This window comes from Python bivittatus, unplaced genomic scaffold, assembly GCF_059951505.1.
Source record: "Python bivittatus isolate LINGU-HERP-01145 unplaced genomic scaffold, Pbiv_v1 ctg000020_np1212, whole genome shotgun sequence".
NCBI lineage: Eukaryota > Metazoa > Chordata > Lepidosauria > Squamata > Pythonidae > Python > Python bivittatus.
In genome coordinates, this window is record NW_028277030.1 from 13,575,855 (window position 1) to 13,598,955 (window position 23,101).

Below are 23,101 nucleotides of genomic sequence, written 5' to 3' on the forward strand. Positions count from 1 at the left end.
CCTACTAAGTACGTTCACAGCTCTCTTTTCCCCATCCAAAGCTGATCTCATCCATTTAACTGCTCTGTATTCCAACATACTTAGCTATGCAAACCCACCTGCTGTACTACAACCTCTACGTACCTAGACTTGCCCTAATGCTATGGAAAACCGTCTATTGTCATTCTCTCCTTGTATGAGATCCCTAAACCTTTGACTTCCTTGATATCATTTTGAAAAATGGTGGCCCAGCAAGCCAGGATCTGTTTCCCAACCCAATAATGCTCGGAAGAGCTGCTATGTTTTGGGAAAGGCATGATGTTAAGGCCTTGGAAGAAACCCAAGTATTCCCATGCTGTTCCTCAGTAAAGGGCCAAAATGTGGGTTTCTCTAACTGCATTTACTTGCCAGGTGAGATTACACAAATACTTGGCAAGATGAAGAGAGAGCACCAAGTGGCTTTTGTGGTCTTCATTATTTTTGACAGTCATATCTAAAATGCTTATAATTTCTTTAATCTCACGTCAATATTTTTGAATAAAGGACTATTACTCCACTACAATGAAACTTGCTATAGTCAGAATCAATAACAAGTTTTGTTTCTTACCATTTTTTTAAACCTCCAATAAAACTGGTGATAAGAGTCAAGGACATGAATTGGTACCATGGAGATAAGGAGAACTACAGGATTTAAAAAAGAACAAAGAAAAAGAGTTTTGATAAATTCAGAGTTTAGTTGTAAAGGAGGGGTAGCATTTATGGAAGGATAATTGGATGAAGCATCTGTATTTGATGGCTAAGGTAACAAAACCAGACCCATAAAAGTAGACTACTGTATTAAACTGGTGGGATCTTGCAAACTTTAAATACTGTATTATCCCACTAACACTTTCTTTCACAATGGTCATAAATCTTGCTAGATTATGCCACCCGTGTTCCAATTTTGGACAGAAGAGACAGATAATTCATTTGTATGCTGCCGTTGTAGTATTGCTGAACCTTTCTGAAAGCTAATAAGGACCTGAGTGCTGTTTCTGAATTTCTGTTTTAGCCTAATTTATTTTAAAATAACTTATCAACATGTATCAGTACATTTTAAATCAATCATTTATTTTACTGATTCATTACTTTCTTAAGCTTTATAATGCACATACGTCTTTCATTTGATCAATGAAAGTGAAGCTTGAATAGATTTTTGCCAGAAAGTAGATTCAACTATATCCTTGATCATATATTTGGATTAGTAATGTATATGAAAGAGAGATCATTTTCCTTCTATAAGGAAGTACTTCTGTAAGTACTGTTTTCCTTGTGTAAATGGAAAGGGTTTGAACTATTTAAGAAACTAATGCTGAAGTATTTCAGTTTTGCTTGCTCAAACATGCTAAGGCTCATAAAATAAAACCAGTAAATGAATCTTGACAACTGCATAGAGAATCTCTTAATGGGACAAAAGGAATTTTAAAACAGGTCGGGAGGGATCTACAGTGATGTTTATTTACTTAAAATAGTATCAATACTGTTTTAACCTAAATGCAAAATAAATAAGATCTTCAGTATCACAGGATTGCATTTGTAACAGTCTATACAACAAACCTTAAACAATATTAAATTATTGTACTGAAACAAGTATAGTGATTTTTTTTTTTTTAAGGGATATTTTGATATTCACTGGGTGGTGGTGTGTTTGCAGTACTGAAGAGGACAGTGAATATCTGGATCTAAAATTCCACTACCTCTAAAATTCACTTATCTTGGGGCATTTGTTTTCTTTCTGTCTGGCCTACTGTACAGGGCTGTTGTGAGATTATATCAGGAGACAATGTTCTCCTATGCTTCTTTAAGGAAGAGTAAAAAGAAATGTGCATGTGTAACAAACAAAGCAAGGATATTATTGCTAGAATTAATTGTCCTAGACAATTAGCTTCGTGGCTATTAAGGTGCTAAGCCTGCTTGAAGCAATTCTGATGCAGTTTAATTTCCTCATCAACATTCATTGCAACAGGAAAAATGAGTCAATGGAACAGCAAAGCTGATAACCTCAAATGGATAGCTAGCAAAAAGGCCATTTATGTGGATTTGAGGCACAAATGTGGTTTGATTCTTTACTCTTTGACTCACATTCTTTTTCCATTTTGCACATTGTGAAGATTTATTTACCTACGCATACGCCATTTCTTCAAAAGAAGTTCTCAACATGGAAAGTGATTTATCAGACAAGACACCAAAGAAAAAGATGTGCAAAAACACATTTATTTCCCATTATAATATTCAATGAAAACAGGATTATAAACAGCTAGGCAGACAAAGGACCATATAACAGATTTCTGATATGTGATGGGGAAACTTCAAGTCAGCCAATCATATGCCAAGAAAAGAGAACTCAGAATGATTCCTCACAACATAAGGATTCAAGGGGTGCGTGCTATGGAGCTATTGCAGAGTGCAATGGAACCTGAATCCTGTTTATTTCAGGGTCACTAAAATCTCAGACTATTTTCTGTTCTTAATTGGTTCAGGAATTACTTTCACAACTTGAGCAAAGACTATCAGTTCATTACACAGGACATAAGTTAAGGGATAAAGTAGCACGAGGAAGGGACTGATTTTCTGTGCCTTATCTTTTGGATTTCATCTTTTTCCCTTCAGCCCTGTTTTTGAATCTCTCTGCCTCCCTCTCAAACCTTTTCTCTCCTGGCTTGGCATATTTTGGGAGTGAAACATTAAGGATTATTTGGTGACTGTGGTTGGATTGGGTCTGTCTGCACGATGGCTGTAGCACTTCTCATAAAACCAGTCTCAGGGGGAGGTTTTTCTTTAAGTAAGCAATTCTCCATCAGACGTGAATCCTGCCAAGCCTCATTTGGAAAACGATGTGGGATTAGGTGGGGACTTCTCCAGAAGAGGGCTCTGAACCACCAGTAGGGCTCTGCATCTGGCAACCGGGTGATCCTGCCTTGGAGACGTCTCTCTTCCTCCTGTATGCTCAGCGCGCTATTTCAGCTCTTTCAGTCACCCTTTGACTTCGGTTTGGATGTGGCCGTGCTGACTCATAGCACCACTGAGGGTTCCTGCAGAGAAGTCAGGTCTAACCACTCCACAAATGAAGTTTTTGCTGGCTGTTAGCATCGCTTGGCTGTCTCCAGTTCGCATCATTGCCCATTCTGAAACAGGAAGTCCCAAACTGCGCTCAGCTGTATTTATGCAATCTTTTGGTTGTGCTTTACGCCTACATTTTCCTTCAGGCTGAGCATCGAAAATGCATTCTTCCTACTCCCTGTCTGAGCCCGGGGAGCCAAGATATACTTTCATGGTGTCCTTGCTGGGCTGAGGTTCCCTTTCATTAGCTGGTGTTGCCCTCTTCACTCTAAATAATAAAAATAACAGTAAAAACCATTTTACTTTCATAATGCAGATGTCTTAATACACCTTCACTTCTTTGTTTCTAGACATTTGGAGCATCTCCACTACTGGAAATGTTAAAATGATCCTGGCGACTCTTGTCCATTATTCATCCGATTAAGAGGTATCCATCTGTACTGAGGGAAGTGATATTTAGTAAAACAATGAGCTCTGTAGGAGTAAAAATTTAAATCCACAGGACAGATTGATATTTCATGCAGATGTTACAACCCACAATGTATGTCATCTTGAAATGCTTCCCTTAGAAAGAGGTGATGGCTTCCAGCAAAGCAAGATGTGCAAATGTTCACAAGAGGAAACTTGCTTTCAGTTTAGTGGGGTGGATGCTTTTTTCAACACCTTGATACTCTAGGGAAGTGTTTCTCAATCTTGGCAAGTTTAAGATGTGTGGACTTCAACTCCCAGAATTCCCCAGCCATCTTTACTTCTGGGAGTTGAAGTCCACCCATCTTAAACTTGCGAAGGTTAAGAAACACTGCTCTAGGGTATTTAGCATTCCATTCTCACAGCATATGTCAAACTATAAAAGATACACATATTATAATAACTTGATTTTATATTAGAGATGTATGTACAGTAGAGTCTCGCTTATCCGACATAAACGGGCCAGCAGAACGTTGGATAAGCGAAAATGTCGGATAATACTCAGTAACGACTGAGTGCGGTAAAAAAAACAAAAACAAAAAAACAAAACCGATCCGCTGCGCCTGTTGCAATCGATTTTTGCGTTGTGGCACCACACCATCAGGAGCAACAAGAAAGAGTACACTCATGCTTGCAAACAAGTGGCACACTTTTCTTGTTGCCGATTTATGCGTGTTGTTGTGTTTTTTTTAGGGGCATCAGATAAGACGGAATGTCAGATAAGCGAAGGTCGGTTAAACGAGACTCTACTGTATTTATTTACAAGTTTAACATGCATCTTTCAACTACAAGCCTAACAGAGACTAAATACACAATAAAATTATTGTCATACCACAGGACCACCTGCAGTAGCTCCTTGGAGTGGATACTTGCTTAGGCTATAAGCCATCTCCTTATCTGGGGCAGTCTCACCCTACATAAATCTCACAAAGCCTGGTTCTCCTTATGCCTGTGAAGTTCTCGGCACAGATTCTACAGGCACATCATGCCCTGTCCAAAAGAAATTTCTGAAGACCTCTATAAAAAGCCATTAATGCCTAAGAGTTTGGAAAAGATTGAAAAGCTATTTTTAAAACTCTGGGTCTCCACTGTTCCACAGTTAGAAACAAAGTCTTGAGGTGGAGAAGATTAGGCACAATAGTGAATCTTCCCAAGAGTGGTCATTGGGTCAAAAACCCTGCAAGAGTGCAGGATTAAGTTGTCTACAAGGTCACAACAAATCCCAGAAGAACACTGATAGATCTGCAGAACTCTCTGGCCTTAGGTAGCTTCAATCATCATGACTCTACCATCAGAAAAGTGATGGATAAAAATGGAATTCATGGAAGAAAAAGAAGCCATTGATTGCTCCTACAAAGAACATTGATGCTCATCTCAAATTTGTTAAAAACCACCTGGATAACTCTCCAGACTTCTGTAGGAATATTCTACGGACAGATGAGTCAAAAGTGGAACTTTGGGGGCTAAATGGCTGTCAATATGTTAGAAACTTCCTAAAGTGCTATTAAGTTGAAGCCTTTTGCCATGGCGGAATGGGCCAAATTTCCCACAGCCATATAAGAGACTGATTATAGGCTGTGTGATCAGTTACTGAATCTAAGGGGTATACCTTTTCACAGTGGCTCATTGCATATTGGATAACTTGAATGAATGAAACAAGTATCCCATTTTGGTGTGATTTGTTCACTCAGACTCCCTTTTATATACACCAGAAGGACCCATAAGAAACTGTGATAATATCCAATGATGCAAAGTTTAGAAAATGAGAAAGTTGAGAAGCTGGGTGTTTGTTCAGGGAGCAGCAGTAGAAAAAGAAACATCTCAAGCAATATGAAGTTAAATAGCACCATCTGTTCCACACAACTAAACTTTAAGCAGCCTAAGTGTTAACCGCAGGCAGAGCCAAACGAACAATGCTCTGGATCTTGAATTGTGAGATTAGCTTTCCCAGAAATGAAATAAAGGTCTTTGTGTGAAGTCCATAATTAGAGCTGAAGTTTAAATCAGTTTAATGTTTTTTGCTGCAAAGATCAACACAGAAGTCTTGAAAAACCTCAAAGATTAAAGAATTTATCACAGAAAATTTCTAATCAATGAAAGCTTATGTCATAATAAATTGGTTATTTCTAAGCTAGAGCAAGACTCCAGCTCCAAGGCTAACATTGCTCCAGCTGCAAAAAGCCTTATTTTCAACCAAGATATACTGAAATAGAAGGACTGTGCAGTCTTTTCTTCAGCCGAAAAGACTCTCATCTATTTCCAAACGATAAAAGGACCCCATTTTATTCTATATAATTATTACTACTGCTTTTATTATTCATTTGATTTACATCCAAACTTTCCATCTAACCAGGATAATCAAGATAGCTTACAACACTCTAAAATCAAAACTAGAAAATTGTATATTAAAAACAAAGTAATTAAGACTTACTCAAAAACAGAGCTGCTGTAACACCTCAAATCATTAAAATGTTTCAAAAGCTCTGTTGTCAAGGTGTGCCTTACCCCTTGTTCTAACAACAGAAAGCCCAGGGGCTAAGCGGAACTCCTGGAGGAATGCATTCCTCAGTTTACAAGTGGTATAGGAGAAAGTCCCCTTCTGCCTACGTGACAGATGGGCCTTGAATGGTATAGCCACCTATAGAGTTTCTCCTCAATATCTTAAATGTCTAGATAGGTCCATAATATAGCATTAGATAATTAAAGAGACAAGCCCAGGATGGACATGGAATCCTGAGCCACCGGTGGCCTAGCTGTATCAGCGTGGCTGATGGAATCCACCAGCACAGGAAGGTTAGGATAAGGAAGACTATCCCAATAGCCTAAACGTTAGAAAGCTGGCAGGATAAAGACAATCAGACTGCCAACAGCAAAAATGCTTCCATAGGAAGAACAAGTTTCTACCTCCCTCCTCACCAAATTCAAACTTGTGTATTTGGATGTGTTACCTTTCTGCATATGATTAGTGGTTTTTCTACTTTGAAGTCTAAAAATAATAAATATTGTTATAGCACAGAGATTTATTTAAATTTCTCAGACTAATCTATAGCCCTGGCATTTTCTGGTGGTCTCCCATCCAAATACTGACTAGGTCTGAGACTGCTTAAGTTTTTGGGATCGGACAATTTTGGACAAGCGCTACCATCTAGCTGGGCCTAGAGAGTAAATCTTCCATTACAGAAGAAGAGTGCCAATTTTCTTACATCTTGGAAAATATTGATTTTTATGAAGTCAACATTCAATCAAATCAGTTCTTTGGAAGGAAATACAACCTGTTGAAATCTACAAAATATAGTAGTAAGATTTTTTAAAAAATATCTGATATCCCCTCTTGTCTCCTACTTACAATTTAGTGACCGTGTAGAAAGAGAAATTTGGCCATGGGGGTGGCAGCGGTGGAATCAGCACTTAATATGAAAGTAATTCACCTTTAGTACTCAGAACAATTGTTTCAGACAAGGTTACAAGCTATCCCTCCAGCAGGTATTGAAAAAAAAGGGGAGCTGGACCAATTAGATCCCAGTCCCCTTTTTCTTAAAACAATTGTTTTTGTTAGATCTATCTTTTACCCAACAAAATTAGGTTCATCTTTCTAAAAAGCAAATTAGCATCATTGGGAATACCAAAGTATGTGTTACTTTTTTCTGAGACCAATTCTCTCCCTCACTTCCATTATAATTTCTTTTTGCTGCAGGTTCCAGTGAACCTTTATTTTTAGACTGTTTGATTTTATGCAATGTTAACTTTACCCCCGCATACTTGTGGAGTGAACACGGGAGAAGGAGACAGCTGCTTTGACAGTATTAAATTCTGTATTCACATCTTGGTCAAATAAAAAGTGCATGCTGTGGGGTGTGTGGGAAGAGCACTTACAATTTTTTCAGAGTATCTTGTTTTTCCTGTTGAGTCAGGGAACTCTGGCATTTTCTATCTTGAAAATATTCAGACACCTTGGTGAACAGTTTTTCCTCCTAACCAAAAAACAAAAACGAAAACCCCAATACCAGTTTTTGAAGTATAAATTCATTATTTTATTTTACTTCATCCAAATGTTACACTATGCTGGTGTTCTTCATTATAGGTTCAGATGCAAACAAGCAGATCTGAGGAGAAACATGCTTGCTTCTGTGAAACACTTTCTGCATCACTAGCAATACTCTTTGGCTGCACATTTTTAAGCTATTAAGCTGAACCACAAATAAGCATGGTCCATAAACTTGACTCCAGAGTCATACTAAGAAACTGTTGGGAAATGCTTGGTGTCTACATGGCTCAAATTATGACATATAATCAGAAGTTTATAAAATAGTCAGCAGCATACTTCATCAATTATTACTGAAGAATTGGATGGTGCGGTAGATGATTCTCTTAAGATTCCCATTATTGTCTACGGAATACTGTAAAACTATGTTATCCTCAGATTCGTATCAAGACTGCTAAGTGAAAACATTGGAAAGATGCACCCACCGGTGCTGCGTCAGTATTCTTATGCCAGCAGAAGTTTGCCACTTGCATTCCTATCTGCCAATACCCCAGATATTACTATGGCTGCGAAAACATCATGAACCACCACACCCCACACATACTGTACATCTGGTACACACACATCTGGGGAACAAAAAATGACCAACTCCATGGGGCTGATATTCACTCCTCACTTACGGACAGTAATTGCCCGAGATGAGATTTCAGTGGTGCTCACACCATGGTTAAGGCACACAAACTAAAACCAAATCATGAGTATAATCCATGAGGGTTAAGGGACTCCATTTTAACTACAAATTAATCCATGGTTTTGGTTTTAAACCTCGTCATAAGCCTAATCATACCATGTCTTAGAATGCTGTGTGAGCCAGGTAAATCTGTCTGTGTATCTGAAGTACACATGGACATAAATATCAGTGCTTGTTGCATTTCATTCAGGACAAGAAAGAGAAGATGCCATTAATGCATCACCTTACCTTCTGGTTCCTATTTAAGCGCTCTACTATTCTGGCATTAGACTGGCATTATTCTACCCTGGCCACCCATCATCTCTGATCACTCCAAGATCATTCTCTCAGCCTGATGTTATTTGTCATGCTGGCACTATGGGGGAGGCAGGGAGCAAATCAATACCATAATACAACCAACTGAAGGCATTCAGAAGGAACTCAACACAAAAGCAAGTATAGCATCTGTAGCGACTGCTGCAACAAATGTCTTGTGTTTGAAGTTATCACACCAAAGGCATATTCAACAGTTCTTACGTGGATGAAAATCAGTTCCTCAAATCTGAATAACGACAGAATTCAGTCTGCACATCTGGAGATAGAAGTGTGAGAGTGGTCTTACTGTTTTTCACCAAACCTCAGCTGCGCCACATGGCAAACACTTTTGAAACTTATGGTGTGGCTGTCACCAAGACGGTTAACCTGTATCTGAGTTGTACCACTTAAAACTGCAGGAGATAAGTGTTTTATACGGCTGGATGTTATCCCTGCAATGATTAAACTAATCATAACATGGGGAAAACATCTGAATGCCACATGGTAGTTTTGTACCGTATTATGATTTTAATGCAATTTTGAGCTCTCAGTTTGATCACAATTGTAGAGGCAGGGGACGACGTTTAATCTTTTTCATCTAATCCATTGTCACGAACCAAACTGCTCCTTCTCTCAAGATGTTTTCCCACTTAAAAAAGAAAAGTATAATTTTGATTTTGCTTCTGCAAAGAAAAGCCTCAGCATTTATTTTGATCTTAAATTCAGCCTCCAGGAAAAGTCTGACATATCTATCTTCCTCTGTTGTCCTATTCAAGGTTTAGAGAAGGCTCCTCTCACAAGGAAAATTCTGTTAGGGTATTTCCTGCGTCTCTCCTACGATTCTAGTAACATGAGTAAAACCCTTGAAGGACACAGGATGATGCTTATAATTTCACCTGCAGCTCCATCTGCTTTGACAGTAGTTGTTTGTGGCTGAAACTCTGGCTGTGTTAAGAAAGACCTATTGCAGTCTTGCTGAAAAATAGTGCCCCATTTTCAAAAATGGCAAAAAAGGGTTAATGTTTTGCAAAAGAAAAAGAAAAAAATCATGTCTATGTGAAACACTTCCCAACATGCCCTATAAGTACAGTAGATTTTCCCCTTGCAGCCACACCCAGCATGTGCTATATTTTGAGAACTGAACAATTAATATAAGGAATATGAGTCATTCTTTGAATGACACTGTGGGAACTAAAGAGCGTCTCATTTTTTAAAAGGGATATAAATTGCCTGAAAAATAAAATGTCCAAAATAGAGAAAGACAACAATTAAACAGAATGAATATAATATCCATTATAGTATTAACAATGATATTTTCATAATTAATGAATGCAGAGATCAGGGAGGCAGAGGGGAATGGATTCGAAGTAAGGGAACTTGTTTTGAGAATATAGTTGCCTGTTTCCTATGGGAATTACATGGCTTGCAGAAAAGAAAGAAAATATTACATTAGTTCTTATCCTGTTCAGTAAACTCAAGTTCTTTCAGTTAGCTAAATTCACACACACACACACACACAGAGTACACACAAACATGAAAAAGGCCTACAGAGATAATCAACACATGAACCAAGTTAACATGGTAGAGAAAAATCCAGAAAAGCAGAAAATTAATGGCTGGGCAGGGTGAGGTTGTAAAGGAGGAGATAGTGGGTTTAAAAAATGGTGCATCACATGACTGAGGCAAATAAATGCAGTTTTTTTTCTACTTTTCCTCAATGCACTAAATAAAAACTGACTGGCATTCTCCACGTAGCATGGGATTCACTCCTGGAACTCTCTGCTGTAAGATAATACTTCTGCTGGATAGATCCCTCCATGAAAAGGTCTTAGGTTTAAAACATCCACAGCCATCACCATCCAAAGTACAATTCTTTGGAAAAGGATAACTGAGCTGAAACAAATTAAAGAGAGATCATTTGGTAATATTATGTCTATCCAGATACTTCCTCACAGCTCTAAATATCAAATTGCCTGTACTGGGTGTGGATTTTCTGGACCCAATTCAATCAAGATTTCATGTGGGATATGCTACCAAAACTGCTTTAGTCAATTTAGTAGATGACCTATGCAGAAAGCTAGATTGGGAACATGTGATTCTAATAGTTCCAGATTTCTCAGTGACCAAGATAGCTTTCTAGACCATTTGGCTGATTTGGGCCTCAGAGGCACTGTCTGACTGTTGAACAGAAAAGCAGGGGAGAAATTCCATAATTATATTCTAGACATTTCCCTGTTCAGTTCTTCTATCTTACCATAAGATAAGAGATACTGTGGCCAGTCAAGAAAGGAAGGGTATTTCCAGAAAATTAGTTTATAACTCAAGGAATATAGTTGTTTCTCAAATAAACTGTGGTTTCAAATAAATGAAGTTTGCCTAGCATTTAAAATGCAGCATCTCCCCAACTCATGGCAAAGATATTCACCTTCCTCCAGTTTTCAGACTGTTTTCCTCAATTTGAAGTAGTCCATAGAAAGCAATAGCATAAATGTCACAGATGCTGGCTGGAAAGTGTTGATCACTTTACTGATGACAAATGGCACCCCTTGGTTCCTCTGCTTGCACTACACTGTATTCCCAACACAAGCATGTAATCTAGAGGTTCACATGGCCTTCAAAGAAGAGGGCCATCTGACCAGTCTCAAGAGGCAGAAAAACCTCTTCTTGCTTTCAGAACTTTGAATTCACCTCTTGACATTGCTTGGAAGTTTTTGCTGAAATGCTACAGCTATGCTGAAAAAAAAAAAAAGATTTGTTTCAGATCTCAGTGCTATCAGACTTCAAACTCATGCAACTCCCTTTCCAGCAGACTGAGCTTTGTTTTCTGTGCATTGGAATGGACACCAGACAGCTTTATTGGCAGGCAGGAAGAGGGCTATATGTTGGTGGATACTTATTTTAAAATAAAGTTTGAAATCCTAAGAAGGGCTTCCATGGGGGGTTGGGCTTGAGCTTTTTTAGGCTATGATCTCAGGTATTCAATAACTGAATAATGGATTCTTGTCCTGCTGTGTCCATTTGCAGTTGAACAGCATATATCTATGCTTGTCTCCCACACCTATGTCCAAACTTCTTCTGATGGTTTGGAGGTTAGCATGCCATACTGGGGAGCAGAATAAAACAGAGCCCTTTATACAAGCATGTGTCTGCTTCCATAATGGTTGATGGAGCTTCATTGCTCTTTCTGCATATGCTGTAAAAACCTTTCACTGGAACAAAACATACACAAAGAACTTTAGGGCTTAAAAATACCACAGAGATTAAAAGATGGAGGAATTAGACCTTGATAAAGAAGTAGAAAGCATAAGACAAATGTTATCTGGAAACCTACAGGATTGATCTAAACCATAAGTGTCCATGAAGGAGGGGGAATAATAGCTTGTGTGCTGTGGCATCACACAAATGACACATCTTATGTATTTGCATCAGATATCAGGATACAATTACATAATCACATCATTTATGTGATGTGATTATGCTGTCAGAATGATAAACACATGCCATTATATAATGATGTAATGGCATATATATTATCGTTCTGACATTATTGTGGCTTGTTATAAGGCAACCATTGTCTACTGTATGGCTTGATACTGATTTGGAAGATAGTGGAATACCACACAGAAAGCTACTTTAATATCCAAATAAGAAAAATGTAAAGAAAATCAAGCAACTGGTTTTAAGAAGAAAATATAATTAATTTTTAATGTACCAAACATAAGAACATGCCTCCTAGATCAAGTCAATGTCCATCTTAATCCACCGTTTTTTCACAGTGGCCAATCAGATGCCTCTTGGGTGCTCATGAGTAGGAGATGAAGACATACTACTTTCCTGCTGCTGTTTCCCTGCAACTGATTTTGGAGGCTCCCAAATCACAGATAACATTAAACCTTCAAGTCCTGTCCTCCATGAATTATCCAATCTCCTATTAAAGACCTCCATGTTAGTGCTGTTATATCATCTTACTATCACAGGTTAGTTATACACTGAATTAACAAGTACTGTATTGATTTTATTGCTGGGGCGAAAAACACAAAAAACAAAACATAAAATAGCAAGACCTAAAAACCCATAGAAGAATTATAGTCTAGTCCTTCCATCAAGTTAATAGAACATGATGGAAAGACTAGACTATAAGTAAAAAGCCCAAGAACACACATTTCTTTAAATCTTTGGCATCTAATTTACTAGCATCTTTCCAGGAACACATATAATCTTTTTTTTTTTTTGCAGCAAATCCAGGTGAGACTGTTCTTCCCAAACAGATAAATTCTGAATTCTAGGACTATAATTCAACAACACATCAATATCCTTAAATCTTAACTCCCTTGCAAAACCGTTTTGACAATATTAAACGTATTTAACCAATACTGAACAAAAAGAGAACGTGTCCAAATCCCAAGTATTAATGTGCATTCATATTTATTACTACATTAAAAGGTAGATAACCTAGCCATTTTGAACATCCACTGTAGTGCTGGTAAAGTTGAAAATGATTTTTTTTTAATGAATAAATCTTTTCTTAAGATCATAAGAGACATATTCAACATTTTTTAAACTTGAGACCATTAACTTGTTAAAATTGAATACTGCAATTCTTTGTTCCATAAATATTCTTATCAATATTTATCTTCAGTATTTATCTTTGCTTGTCAGGTGTCAATATAAGTGAATATTTAGTAAGCCTCTAAAAAGACATTTTCTAATATACTCAGACATGTAAGAGGCTGAGGCCCTCAAAGTATTCAGTCCACACTGGAATACAAATGTTTTAACCGAATATACTTGCTATTTGGTGGTTTAGGCATGTTAATGTATCTTTTTTGTAGCTCTCAAAAATCTTAAGTAGTACCGTTATCTTATTGTTTAAAAGATAATGTAGGTTGTCTGTTCCTAAATCTCCTAATCATCTCCATTGGATGATTCCTGGCCTAGTAGTTTGAAAGCCTTTCTTCATGCCTTGCATGATTATATATACTGTGATCATATCGCGCCTCTTTGTCTATGGTAAAGAGTCCCAAAAGTTCTAGCCTTTTCTTGTAAGGATGGCATTTGGGCCCCAATTTTTGTGCCTCTTTGCACTTTTTCAGCTTTATCGTATCCTTTTTCAAATATGTCAACCAAAACTATACACAGTATTCCAGATGGAAACGTATGATAGATTTGTACAAGGATAGGCAATTTTATTTTAAAATCCTTTCCTAATGATTCCTAGTACAGAATTTGCCTTTTTTTACAGCTACTCCACACTGAGTCAACATCTTCATTGCACTATCCATTTTGATCCCAAGATCTTAATTACAGGCAGCTCAAATTCATCAGTGAATTTTTTTGTCCTAACATACATCACTTCATACTTAAACTGAAATACATTTGGTCCATTTAGTTGACCATTCACCCAGTTTAAAGAGATCCTTCTGGAGCTTTTCACAATCACTTATGATATTTACCACCCTGAATAGACTATTATCCACAAACCTAGCCAACTCATTGCTTACATTTATGTTAATCTATGTTATAGAGGAGCAGTGCCAGTACAGATCCTTGAGGGACTTCACTTCTTTCTTTCTCCACTTAGAAAATTAACTATTTATTCGTACTCTTTATTTTTAGGGTAGGCTGTAGACCAGGCAGTGAAATCAAAACAAATCCCAGCAGATGGCAATGGCAAACCATTTAAATTCTGTTGCCAGTTCACCACCATGCCATGTCCATATCCATCAGACAAGCTTGACTCAAGGATGACTTAACACATAAATAACTATAGGTAGTCCTTGCTTACCAACTGCTTGTTCAGTGACCACTCAAAGTTACAATGGCACTGTAAAAGATTTAAACCAGTGTTTGAACTTGCAGCCGTCGCCATGTCCTTGCAGTCACATGATTGTGATTCAGGCACTTGGCAATTGATGCACATTTATGACAGTCGCAGTGTCCTGTGGTCACATGATTGCCATTTGCGACCTTCACAGCCAGCTTCAGACAAACAAAGTCAAGGGGGAAGCCAGCAGGAAGTCACAAGTTGTGGTCATGTGACATCACACTTCACGACTGTGGCTGATTCATTTCATGACCGCAGCCAGAATTGACATCATAAGTCAGGCACAGTCATGTGGTTTTTCACTTTATGACTATGACACTTAGCGATGGAGTTGCCAGTCCCAATTGCAGTCAGTAAATAAGGACTACCTGTAGATATTTTTTAAAAAATGCCATGCAAGTTAAGCAAATAATGTATCTTTCAATGTGCAAAAGCCACACTAAAGAAGTTAAATCATTTTTCAGTTTTTCAAATGAAGCTGGTTCCTTAGTTCAGTGATTAGCTATTAATTTAAGAACTTCAATTTTATTAAATACAATAATTTGTTATTCTGCTACAGAAATAGAAGCTTATATGCAAACAAATACTGCAATTACACTGAAAAAAAACCTGCAATGCACATTTGATAATATTCCTCTTAAGGGAAGATGTTAATTGAAGCATGATTTGCAACTGATTGCTTCTGAAGTCACATAACTATAAACAGTGAATTCAGAATGAATACTTTCAGAGAAAAAATATCTTACTTATTGATAACACCAAAAGGAATAAAGATCTCTTTAAAAAAAGGGCAATTTTATTTTGATGACATGCCCCCCTCCCCCAGATCAACACATAATCACTTTCTTATGGGTCTAGAAGTCTTCTTGCAAGCACACAAGGCATGATTAAGTAAACATGAAGAGAAACCCTTATATCTGATTTAGTAATTTAAAAATGTTTTTAAAGTGTTTGTTTTAAGGAACTACAAGGCGAAATCAGCATGAAATTCCTATACTCAAAGCTTCTTTTTGGCTCATGAAACAACTCTCATGAGCTGCAACTCTCAAATAAATACCAGCACAGGGCAAAACAATTATATACAACGCAGCTCTCTATTTGCATTGCAACATTAATATGTCAGAGCATTTGCAGAGGAGAACTGGTAAACGAGAGAAAAACATTCAAGATTTCCTCAACCTGCTAATTCTCAACCCACCACCAGCTAATTTCCTCCAATTTTTCTCCTACAGTTTCATAAAGTTGGAGAGCAGGCACCTGGTAAAGAAATCATGAAGCGTTCTTCCTACTGTTTCTCCTCTCAAATGCTTTCTATGGCAGCATAAGCAGCAAATGTATATGCACTGAAATGTCAGTATACTTCACAAACTGTAGGAAGTCAGTCTTTTTTAAACTATGGTTTGTTACAAAGTCATATTGGCTGGGGTTCACACACTGCGCTAAGTGTTCTTCCCCCCACTGCCTCTTTGCCTGTGTGCTACCCAATCCCTGTGAGCTCTATTTGGCACAGATTGCCATTCAAAAGATTACTTGGATTTTAACAAGACATATATATTATATATGTTGTGAGCTGCCCAGAGTCCCCATTGGGGGGAGATGGGCGGGGATGGATGGATGGATGGATGGATGGATGGATGGATGGATGGATGGATAAATAAATAAATCTCAATAAACTTATTCAGACTTTAAAATTTGATAATAATTATGTAATTGAGAGTTGTCTCTTTTGTCAGCAGTGTCTTAGTTCTGAGCTACTTATTTATGCTTTGATAATGAGCCTTTGGGGAGTTGTTCTTTTTTCAGGGTTTGAAGGTTTGTTTTGTTGCTATTTTTATGAGGTAATACTGTTTCTTATTTGTGTTCCTTAGTATTTAATTATTAAGAGAATGCATTGGGATCCAAAAATGATAAATAATTCGCTTGTCCTTCCACTGCTTGGTTGCAAAAACTATGAGCATCTCCAGTTTTTTTTTTATATAATATTTTATTGAGATTTTAAAGATACATATTTAAAAGTTAGAAATGAAAAGGAAAATTTGAAATACAAAATATAAAGAAAAGGAAAAGAAAAAGTGAGGTAAACTAAAGAAAAAAAAGATATGAAAAATAGATAACTTCCAATCTCTCTCTGGTCTTAGAAATAATAAGGCTGTCATAAGTGCTAGTTTTTAATACATTGAGCATCTCCAGTTTTGTTTATATATTTTAGGAGTTAATCTTGTACAAATATTTTAATTTTTTTTATTCTTTGCATTTCTAGCACCTCTGAGGACTATTACTGTTTGAAATATGTTGGATTTCGAGTTATTTTTCTGTCTTGAATATTAAGAGATCCCACCAATTTTGTGTTATCTGCCAATTTGGTAAGTACAGTATTCTCTTCATCCCTGCATCCAAAATTATTAATAAAAATACTGAAGGGCAACGGACTCAGAATTAATCCTTTCTCTAATTTGATGAGGAATCATTCATAAACAATTTTTGAGTACAAGTTATGCCATCAAGCACCTACTTCATGCACTTACTTCATTATGCCATCAAGCCCATAATGAATTAACTTGTTAATCAGCATGTTATATTTTGTGAAATGATTTGCTGAAATCAAGACATATTATTCCTATGGCATTTCCATAATCTATTAAGTTGCCTAATTAAAAAAAAATGAGATAAGATTAGCGTGGCAAGATTCATTCCTGATAGATCTATGCTAACTTCTAGTAACTGCCACATTTTTATCAAAGTCCTTACAATTTGATTTCTTTAGCATCTGCTCTAAAATCTATCTAGGTATCTCTCTCAGACTGAGTCTGTAGCTTGCTGAATTGTCCTTTTTTTTCCTTTTGGAAAACAGGAAAACATTTGTTCTCCTCCAATCACCTGGCACTTCACTAGTTCTCCAAGATTTCTTAAAGATAATTTCCAAAAATCCCTTTTATTTGAACAAAGCTAAAGAAGCTTGAACTTTCTTCTAAGATGTTCAAAATAGGTGGTGATATGGTTGTAGCTGTTCTTTAAATTATCATTTGTCCCCACATATATAAGGAAGAGATCATTCTCAATGGACTTGTTGAATCCTTTATATTTATTATAAATTTATTTTATACTGTTAGTAGCTGAATCATCAACTACCATGACTCTTCTCTTTGCCTTCTTAGAGGGCACAGTTGCATCCTCTGTACCTGTTAGATCATCAGTCTGTCTTCCATTCTATAGTATCTCTCTTATTTTTGCTGAATGCTAATCTGATTCAACTGCAAGGGCCCAAAATGTTCTGAGTTCCAGTAGTGTAGAATATCAACTATGTGTCTTGCTTTCAACTGTTATTCTCATCCACTGAGCTTGTTCTTCCATCTGACTGTCCTTCTTATGCAGTTACTTCCACTAGTTTCTGCTAAAAAAATTTGAACTGAGAAATTGTTCTTTCCCATCACCTTATATGGCCATTCACTGCTCTATTCTTTGATTCTTTCTTCAAACTTTCATGTTACAAATTACAGACATAAGCCAAGATCTTGTGGAAAAGCATTGCAGGTCACAACTGAAGATTCCTGTCCAATCGTGTTCACTCTTGTTTCTTAGGATACCATCAGTAGGAGGATTTTTATTTCTGTTTGGGAATTCTGTTAGCCAAGTACAAACACTTGACTTAGAGGGAAAATTTGCTAGGAAATTCCTCTTAAAATCCTTACCTAACCCCCCAAGCAAACTCCAGTTAGCACCCCATGTTCACTTGATCAATAATGTGTTCCACTACATCTTTTGAAGAACTCAAAATGCTTAAATACTTTTGTACAGTATTTTTGTTGGTTTCTACTAAAAGTATTACCTAGCTATGGATTATGCCATCTTCTCTCAACTACCATACAATATATTCCCTGCTGTCTTTATCACTGGCTACTTGCTTTACCAAGCATGCCAGCTGTAATCTTCATATCCCCTATAAAAAAGACATTTCTTCCTATAAATGCAGCATTTCCTAGGCTGTTGTTCTTTCTTTCTTGTCTTTGCTTGCTCTACACTGACCTTGACTCAGTAATTCTAAAATACCGGTTGATAACATAAGATATCATCTTTACCTGAGATTAAGCCAGTTTCCTTTTAAAAAAAAAGCCTAGACCACAGTATCTTCAGTGATATAGGTGGTCCTATCAACTTTCAATGACAGCACTTGAAAAGATTTTTCTAAAAGAAATCCAGATATTTATTTTATTATTATTTTTATTAAATTTGTATGCCGCCATCTCCCCCAGTGGTGACTCTGGGCGGCTCAAATAGCTTTACTAAAACTGTGTTGTCAGTGATTTTTTTAAAGCTGTCAATTTAAGGGTGGAAAAAAGCAAATATATTTCAAATATAAAGAATACATAAGCTATGCTCTACAAAGGAAATACTGTGGCTTGTACCAATGCACAATGGCTAACTGATAGGTAACTAGGTACAGTGGTAGCTGATAACCAAAATTTTTGTTGGGGCAGAAAAGATTCAAGGCTTCTGAACGCTGTGTTTTTTCCATATCTGTATGCTTCCTCAAAAAGCATTCTAGTTAGTATATTCATTCAAAGGAAAAGTGATATTCTCAGATTCTTCTAGAATATCACATAGTCAGCAGAGTTATTAACAATAACATGTTGCAAAAAAGTACGCCATGAATACTACACTGAAGAAACAAATTCTAAAATGTAAAATAAAAAAACCATCTTTTTACTTCAAACCTCTAAGCAAACAGATTGGGTTCAGTGTTGTTCAGTCATTTAACTGCTTCAACGGTGAACCAATGGTTTGTCAAGATTTTCTGCCAGTAATCACTTCTTTGGTAGATACAAGCATTTCTTACAGCTTGTGCTTGTATCTTCAGTGATCCTATCTAGCCACCTTGTCTTCTGTTGACCTCTTCTTTGCTTGCCTTTGATTTTTCCAAGCATCATGGTCTCCTCCAATGACTATTTCCTTCACAATGTATGTCCAAAATACCTAAGCTTTAGCTTCATTATTAGTGCTTCCAGTGAAAAGTCTGGTTTACTTTCATCAAGTATTGAATCATTTGTTCTTGTGGTCCAGGATATTCTCAACAATTTTCCCTAGCATTACAATTCAAAGACATCCTTCTGTTTTGTTCAGCCTGCCTTTCTGATGACTCAGCTTTCATAGCCAGAAGTTATAAATGGGAAAACCAAAGCCCTGACAACACCTTTGTTGTCAACATGATGTTTCTGCTCTTAATGTTTTGGACAGATTTGTCATGTCTTTCTCCCAATTAACAGACATGTATTTCATGTCCATGGTCATTATCCCTGGGAAGTTTTAGCCTATGAAGATAAAATCTTTGCTACTTCAACTACTTCTCAGTCTGCTTGCATTGGGCTGGCACTACCTCTTGACATAATCTTTGTTTTGGGGGTTTTGGCTTTTAATATTGAGCAGAAGACCAGCTTTTGCACTTTTTTTTTTTTTGATCTTCAGTGTCAGAAAAAGGTAAAAAGTGAGAGCTATAGTCCTCATGGTGGGCAGAAAATCAGACACAAGCAAAGAGAAAGGAACAAGTTGTATGCTGTTTCTTCAGCCACAGCCTTCAAGAGGTAAACAGAAGAACGTCCTCATACTCTCCAACAAAGCTAAGCTTCTGTTTCATTGATCAGCCTACAGCTCAAACAGATCTAGAAGACCTATGAATATGATCCTGATACTTTTGAGCGCCCTGAAATTAAGCCAATCACTGGGCAACAGGGAATCTGAAGGCACTCCTAGGAAGTGCCCAAATGCCCTTTCAATACTTATAAATCTTGTGGTCTATGACGTTCTAATTTAATGAGCTCCTCTATTAATCCATGTGGATATGGCAGCACAGCCCAGTCTTCAGATTCCATGGAGAAAAGCATAGGAATTACAGCATCAACGCAAAGCTGTTTTCTGAGATTAATTATTCCTAAATTGGCAACTTCTATTGACCTTGGCTGATCTTGAAAAAAGCTACACAGAAATGGGCTTGGCTATTGCTTGGAGGAGAGACTACTGGGAAATCCCAGGAGTAAAAGTTGGATTGGAAAGCTTGAAGCAACACCTTGGTGGAAGACAATGGCAAATCACATCTGTGTTGTTGCCAAGAAAATGACAAGAAATCATTTTTTCCTCCTAAGGGCTCTAAAATGGCTGCCACTCTTGAGTTTTAATAACACAAATAAAACTAGATCTGAAATATCCTCAATTTCCACTATGTTTGGTTAAAGTGCCAACAGTTACTATGTGACAACAGGCCAAGTGACTATTTAATGAATCCAGAGTTTGATTTATTAAAAGAGATGTCAGATAGTATATAGACTAATTATTGCACTGTTAGTATCTTTAAGAGTGGGACAGTTGCGGTCTAACTCATGTGTCCAACCCTAGCAAATCTAATCATAATAATATTAAAAATGAAATACAGCAGAAGAATGTTCCCAATTAATGCTTCCATATAAATTTGAGTAAAAACAGATGAAAAATATTTAATTTTATATGGATGTCAACAGCTTCCGCTATTCATTTACATAATCCACACTCAAAATACCTCTGTATGGTGCTCGTCATTCTGCACCTTTAAGGAAAAATTTGATTCCATTAACAACTACTTGCCAGAAACTCTCATTTTCTTTCTTCTTTGGGTGCGAAGCTTGTGAATTCAGAGTTCAATTTTTTGTATCCAACTTTTAAATCTCTTGGCCCAAGTATTTATGTAAAATTTTCCATCCCAACCACATGCCAAGAACCCATGAATGGCAAAAGCTAATATGAAACCACCCACGTTTCTAACCAGGATGCTGTAAAATACGCTATTTGCTAATATTTTTCATACATACCAGTGCCACACTTTCACTGACCCAAGAAGATGGATTGGGTTCAAGTCTTGAGACATAAATCACAAAACGATCCGGAAATACACGCAATTCTGTATAAGTAAGGAAAAAAAATTTACATCTTTGGATGCTTTTTAACATAATGACAATTTCAGAACCACTTTCTATATCACCTGATCCTTTAGGTTTTTAAACACGCTACCCCCCCCTTTTTTTTGTCAATTGACTTCCATACTCTCTTTTCTTACTTTTCTTTGACAAGCGAAAGTTACTAAAGTCAAGAACTAAATTTTTTTGGGGGGGGGGGGAGGCCCCAAGATTTTGCCACTGGAATATGCAAAAGAACTTAGCTGTTTTTCCCCTATTCCAGTGCTATCCTACATGGATTTTTTTCCAGATATTTTAAAAATAGTTTTTTCTGTCAATCTTTCTGCAGGTTTGATCGTTGATAGCAACCATCCCACCTACTCCTATGATGGCAGGGCCAGGTACAAAAAAAGAAGCCAAGTGACTGATCCCACGATCTCATATATTCCTATAATTTTATTTTTATGGTAAATATAAGGTTGAAAGACATCTTGGTGTAGTGGTTAAGGCATCAGGCTAGAAACTGGGAGACTGTGAGTTCTGGTCCCACCTAGGCACAAAACCAGCTGGGTGACCTTGGGCCAGTCACTTCCTCTCAACCCTGTGAAGGAAGCAATGGCAAACCACTTCTTGAAAAACCTTGCCAAGAAAACTGCAGGGACTTTTCCAGGCAGTCTCCGAGAATCAGACACAATTGAACAGATACGCATGTATGTATGTATGTATGTATGTATGTATGTATGTATGTAATCTGCCTATGTTTAATTTTATTTATTTTTATTCCTTTGTGGTATTTATTGATTTTCACTGTTAGTGGCCCTGGGTGGTGTACCAACAATACTATACAGGAGAGGATTTAAGTGTTAGGCATGGTGGGTCTTTCAGTATGCAAAGATTGGGGCAGATGGGAATTGTAAACTATACTTTAACATACGTCATTAGAACTAGACTTTAATGAGCAAACTAAATGCAAGCGATAGTATGACTGTAATAAATGCCCACTCTTAATAATATTAACAACAACACAAAAAGTAGTTAGCTCCAAGGCTTCCCCCAGCCACAATCATGACAAAAAATACCAAAGGTGAAATCTGTATTCTGAAATCCTATACTGAAGCTTGTAGAGGTTTCCCTTGTGACTTATACAAAATGGTAGTAGGCCAACTAATGAGATCATTGTATTATTATTCTGGATTTTGAAAAAAAAATCGCTTCTTATACTAGTATAATTCAAAACATGATAAAATAAACTTCTGGTGAGGACATGGCAAACTGGACATCCTCAAAGGAGTGGGGACAGTGCTGCAGCAGAGATCAGTGACCAGAAGGCAAGTTCTGGCTGCTGAAATCTCTCCAGAAAAAGGAGAGATTGTGAGATTGCCCACATGCACTCCTGACAGCTGCTCCTTGCGAGTAGACTGCAGGAACTGAGGTTTTGATGGTCAGCTTATGAGTGGAGTGGCTGAGAGTCAAGGGATTCCATCTAAACTCACAGTCATAATGTAGCCTATATGGACAAAAAACTCAGCCAAGCCTCATTTCTTAATCACTTTTGGAATTGCCTTTTAATTGCTTTTCAGCTACTAAGAACTTTCAGATCAACATGTTTTACAACATTCACTGAATGAGTCTCTTTCAATCCTTGGAGAAAGAAATGTTAAGTATAAGATTAAGGATTAAAAAAAAAATTGGGAGAGGGAATAAACAGCAAAAGCGTGATTAGAATCTTGATTTTAGAAAGTTATAAACGGATTAAGGGACCAGAGGAATTTAAATGATTTTGAAAT

The 23,101-nt window shown here is 37.1% G+C and overlaps 1 protein-coding gene across 1 annotated transcript in view; it reads right to left on the reverse strand.

Moving 5' to 3' along the window:
* Window positions 1–2,151: 2,151 nt before the first annotated feature.
* The window catches only part of SLX4IP (SLX4 interacting protein), a 92,687-nt gene continuing 71,737 nt past the window's right edge, over window positions 2,152–23,101 (reverse strand). Inside the window, exons 7-9 of the mRNA XM_088134559.1 lie at window positions 21,231–21,319; window positions 7,420–7,517; window positions 2,152–3,346 (exon numbers count right to left, since the gene is read on the reverse strand). Of these exons, the coding sequence (XP_087990685.1) occupies window positions 3,250–3,346; window positions 7,420–7,517; window positions 21,231–21,319 (284 nt within the window). The 3' untranslated portion in view covers window positions 2,152–3,249. The remainder of the gene's footprint in view (window positions 3,347–7,419; window positions 7,518–21,230; window positions 21,320–23,101) is intronic.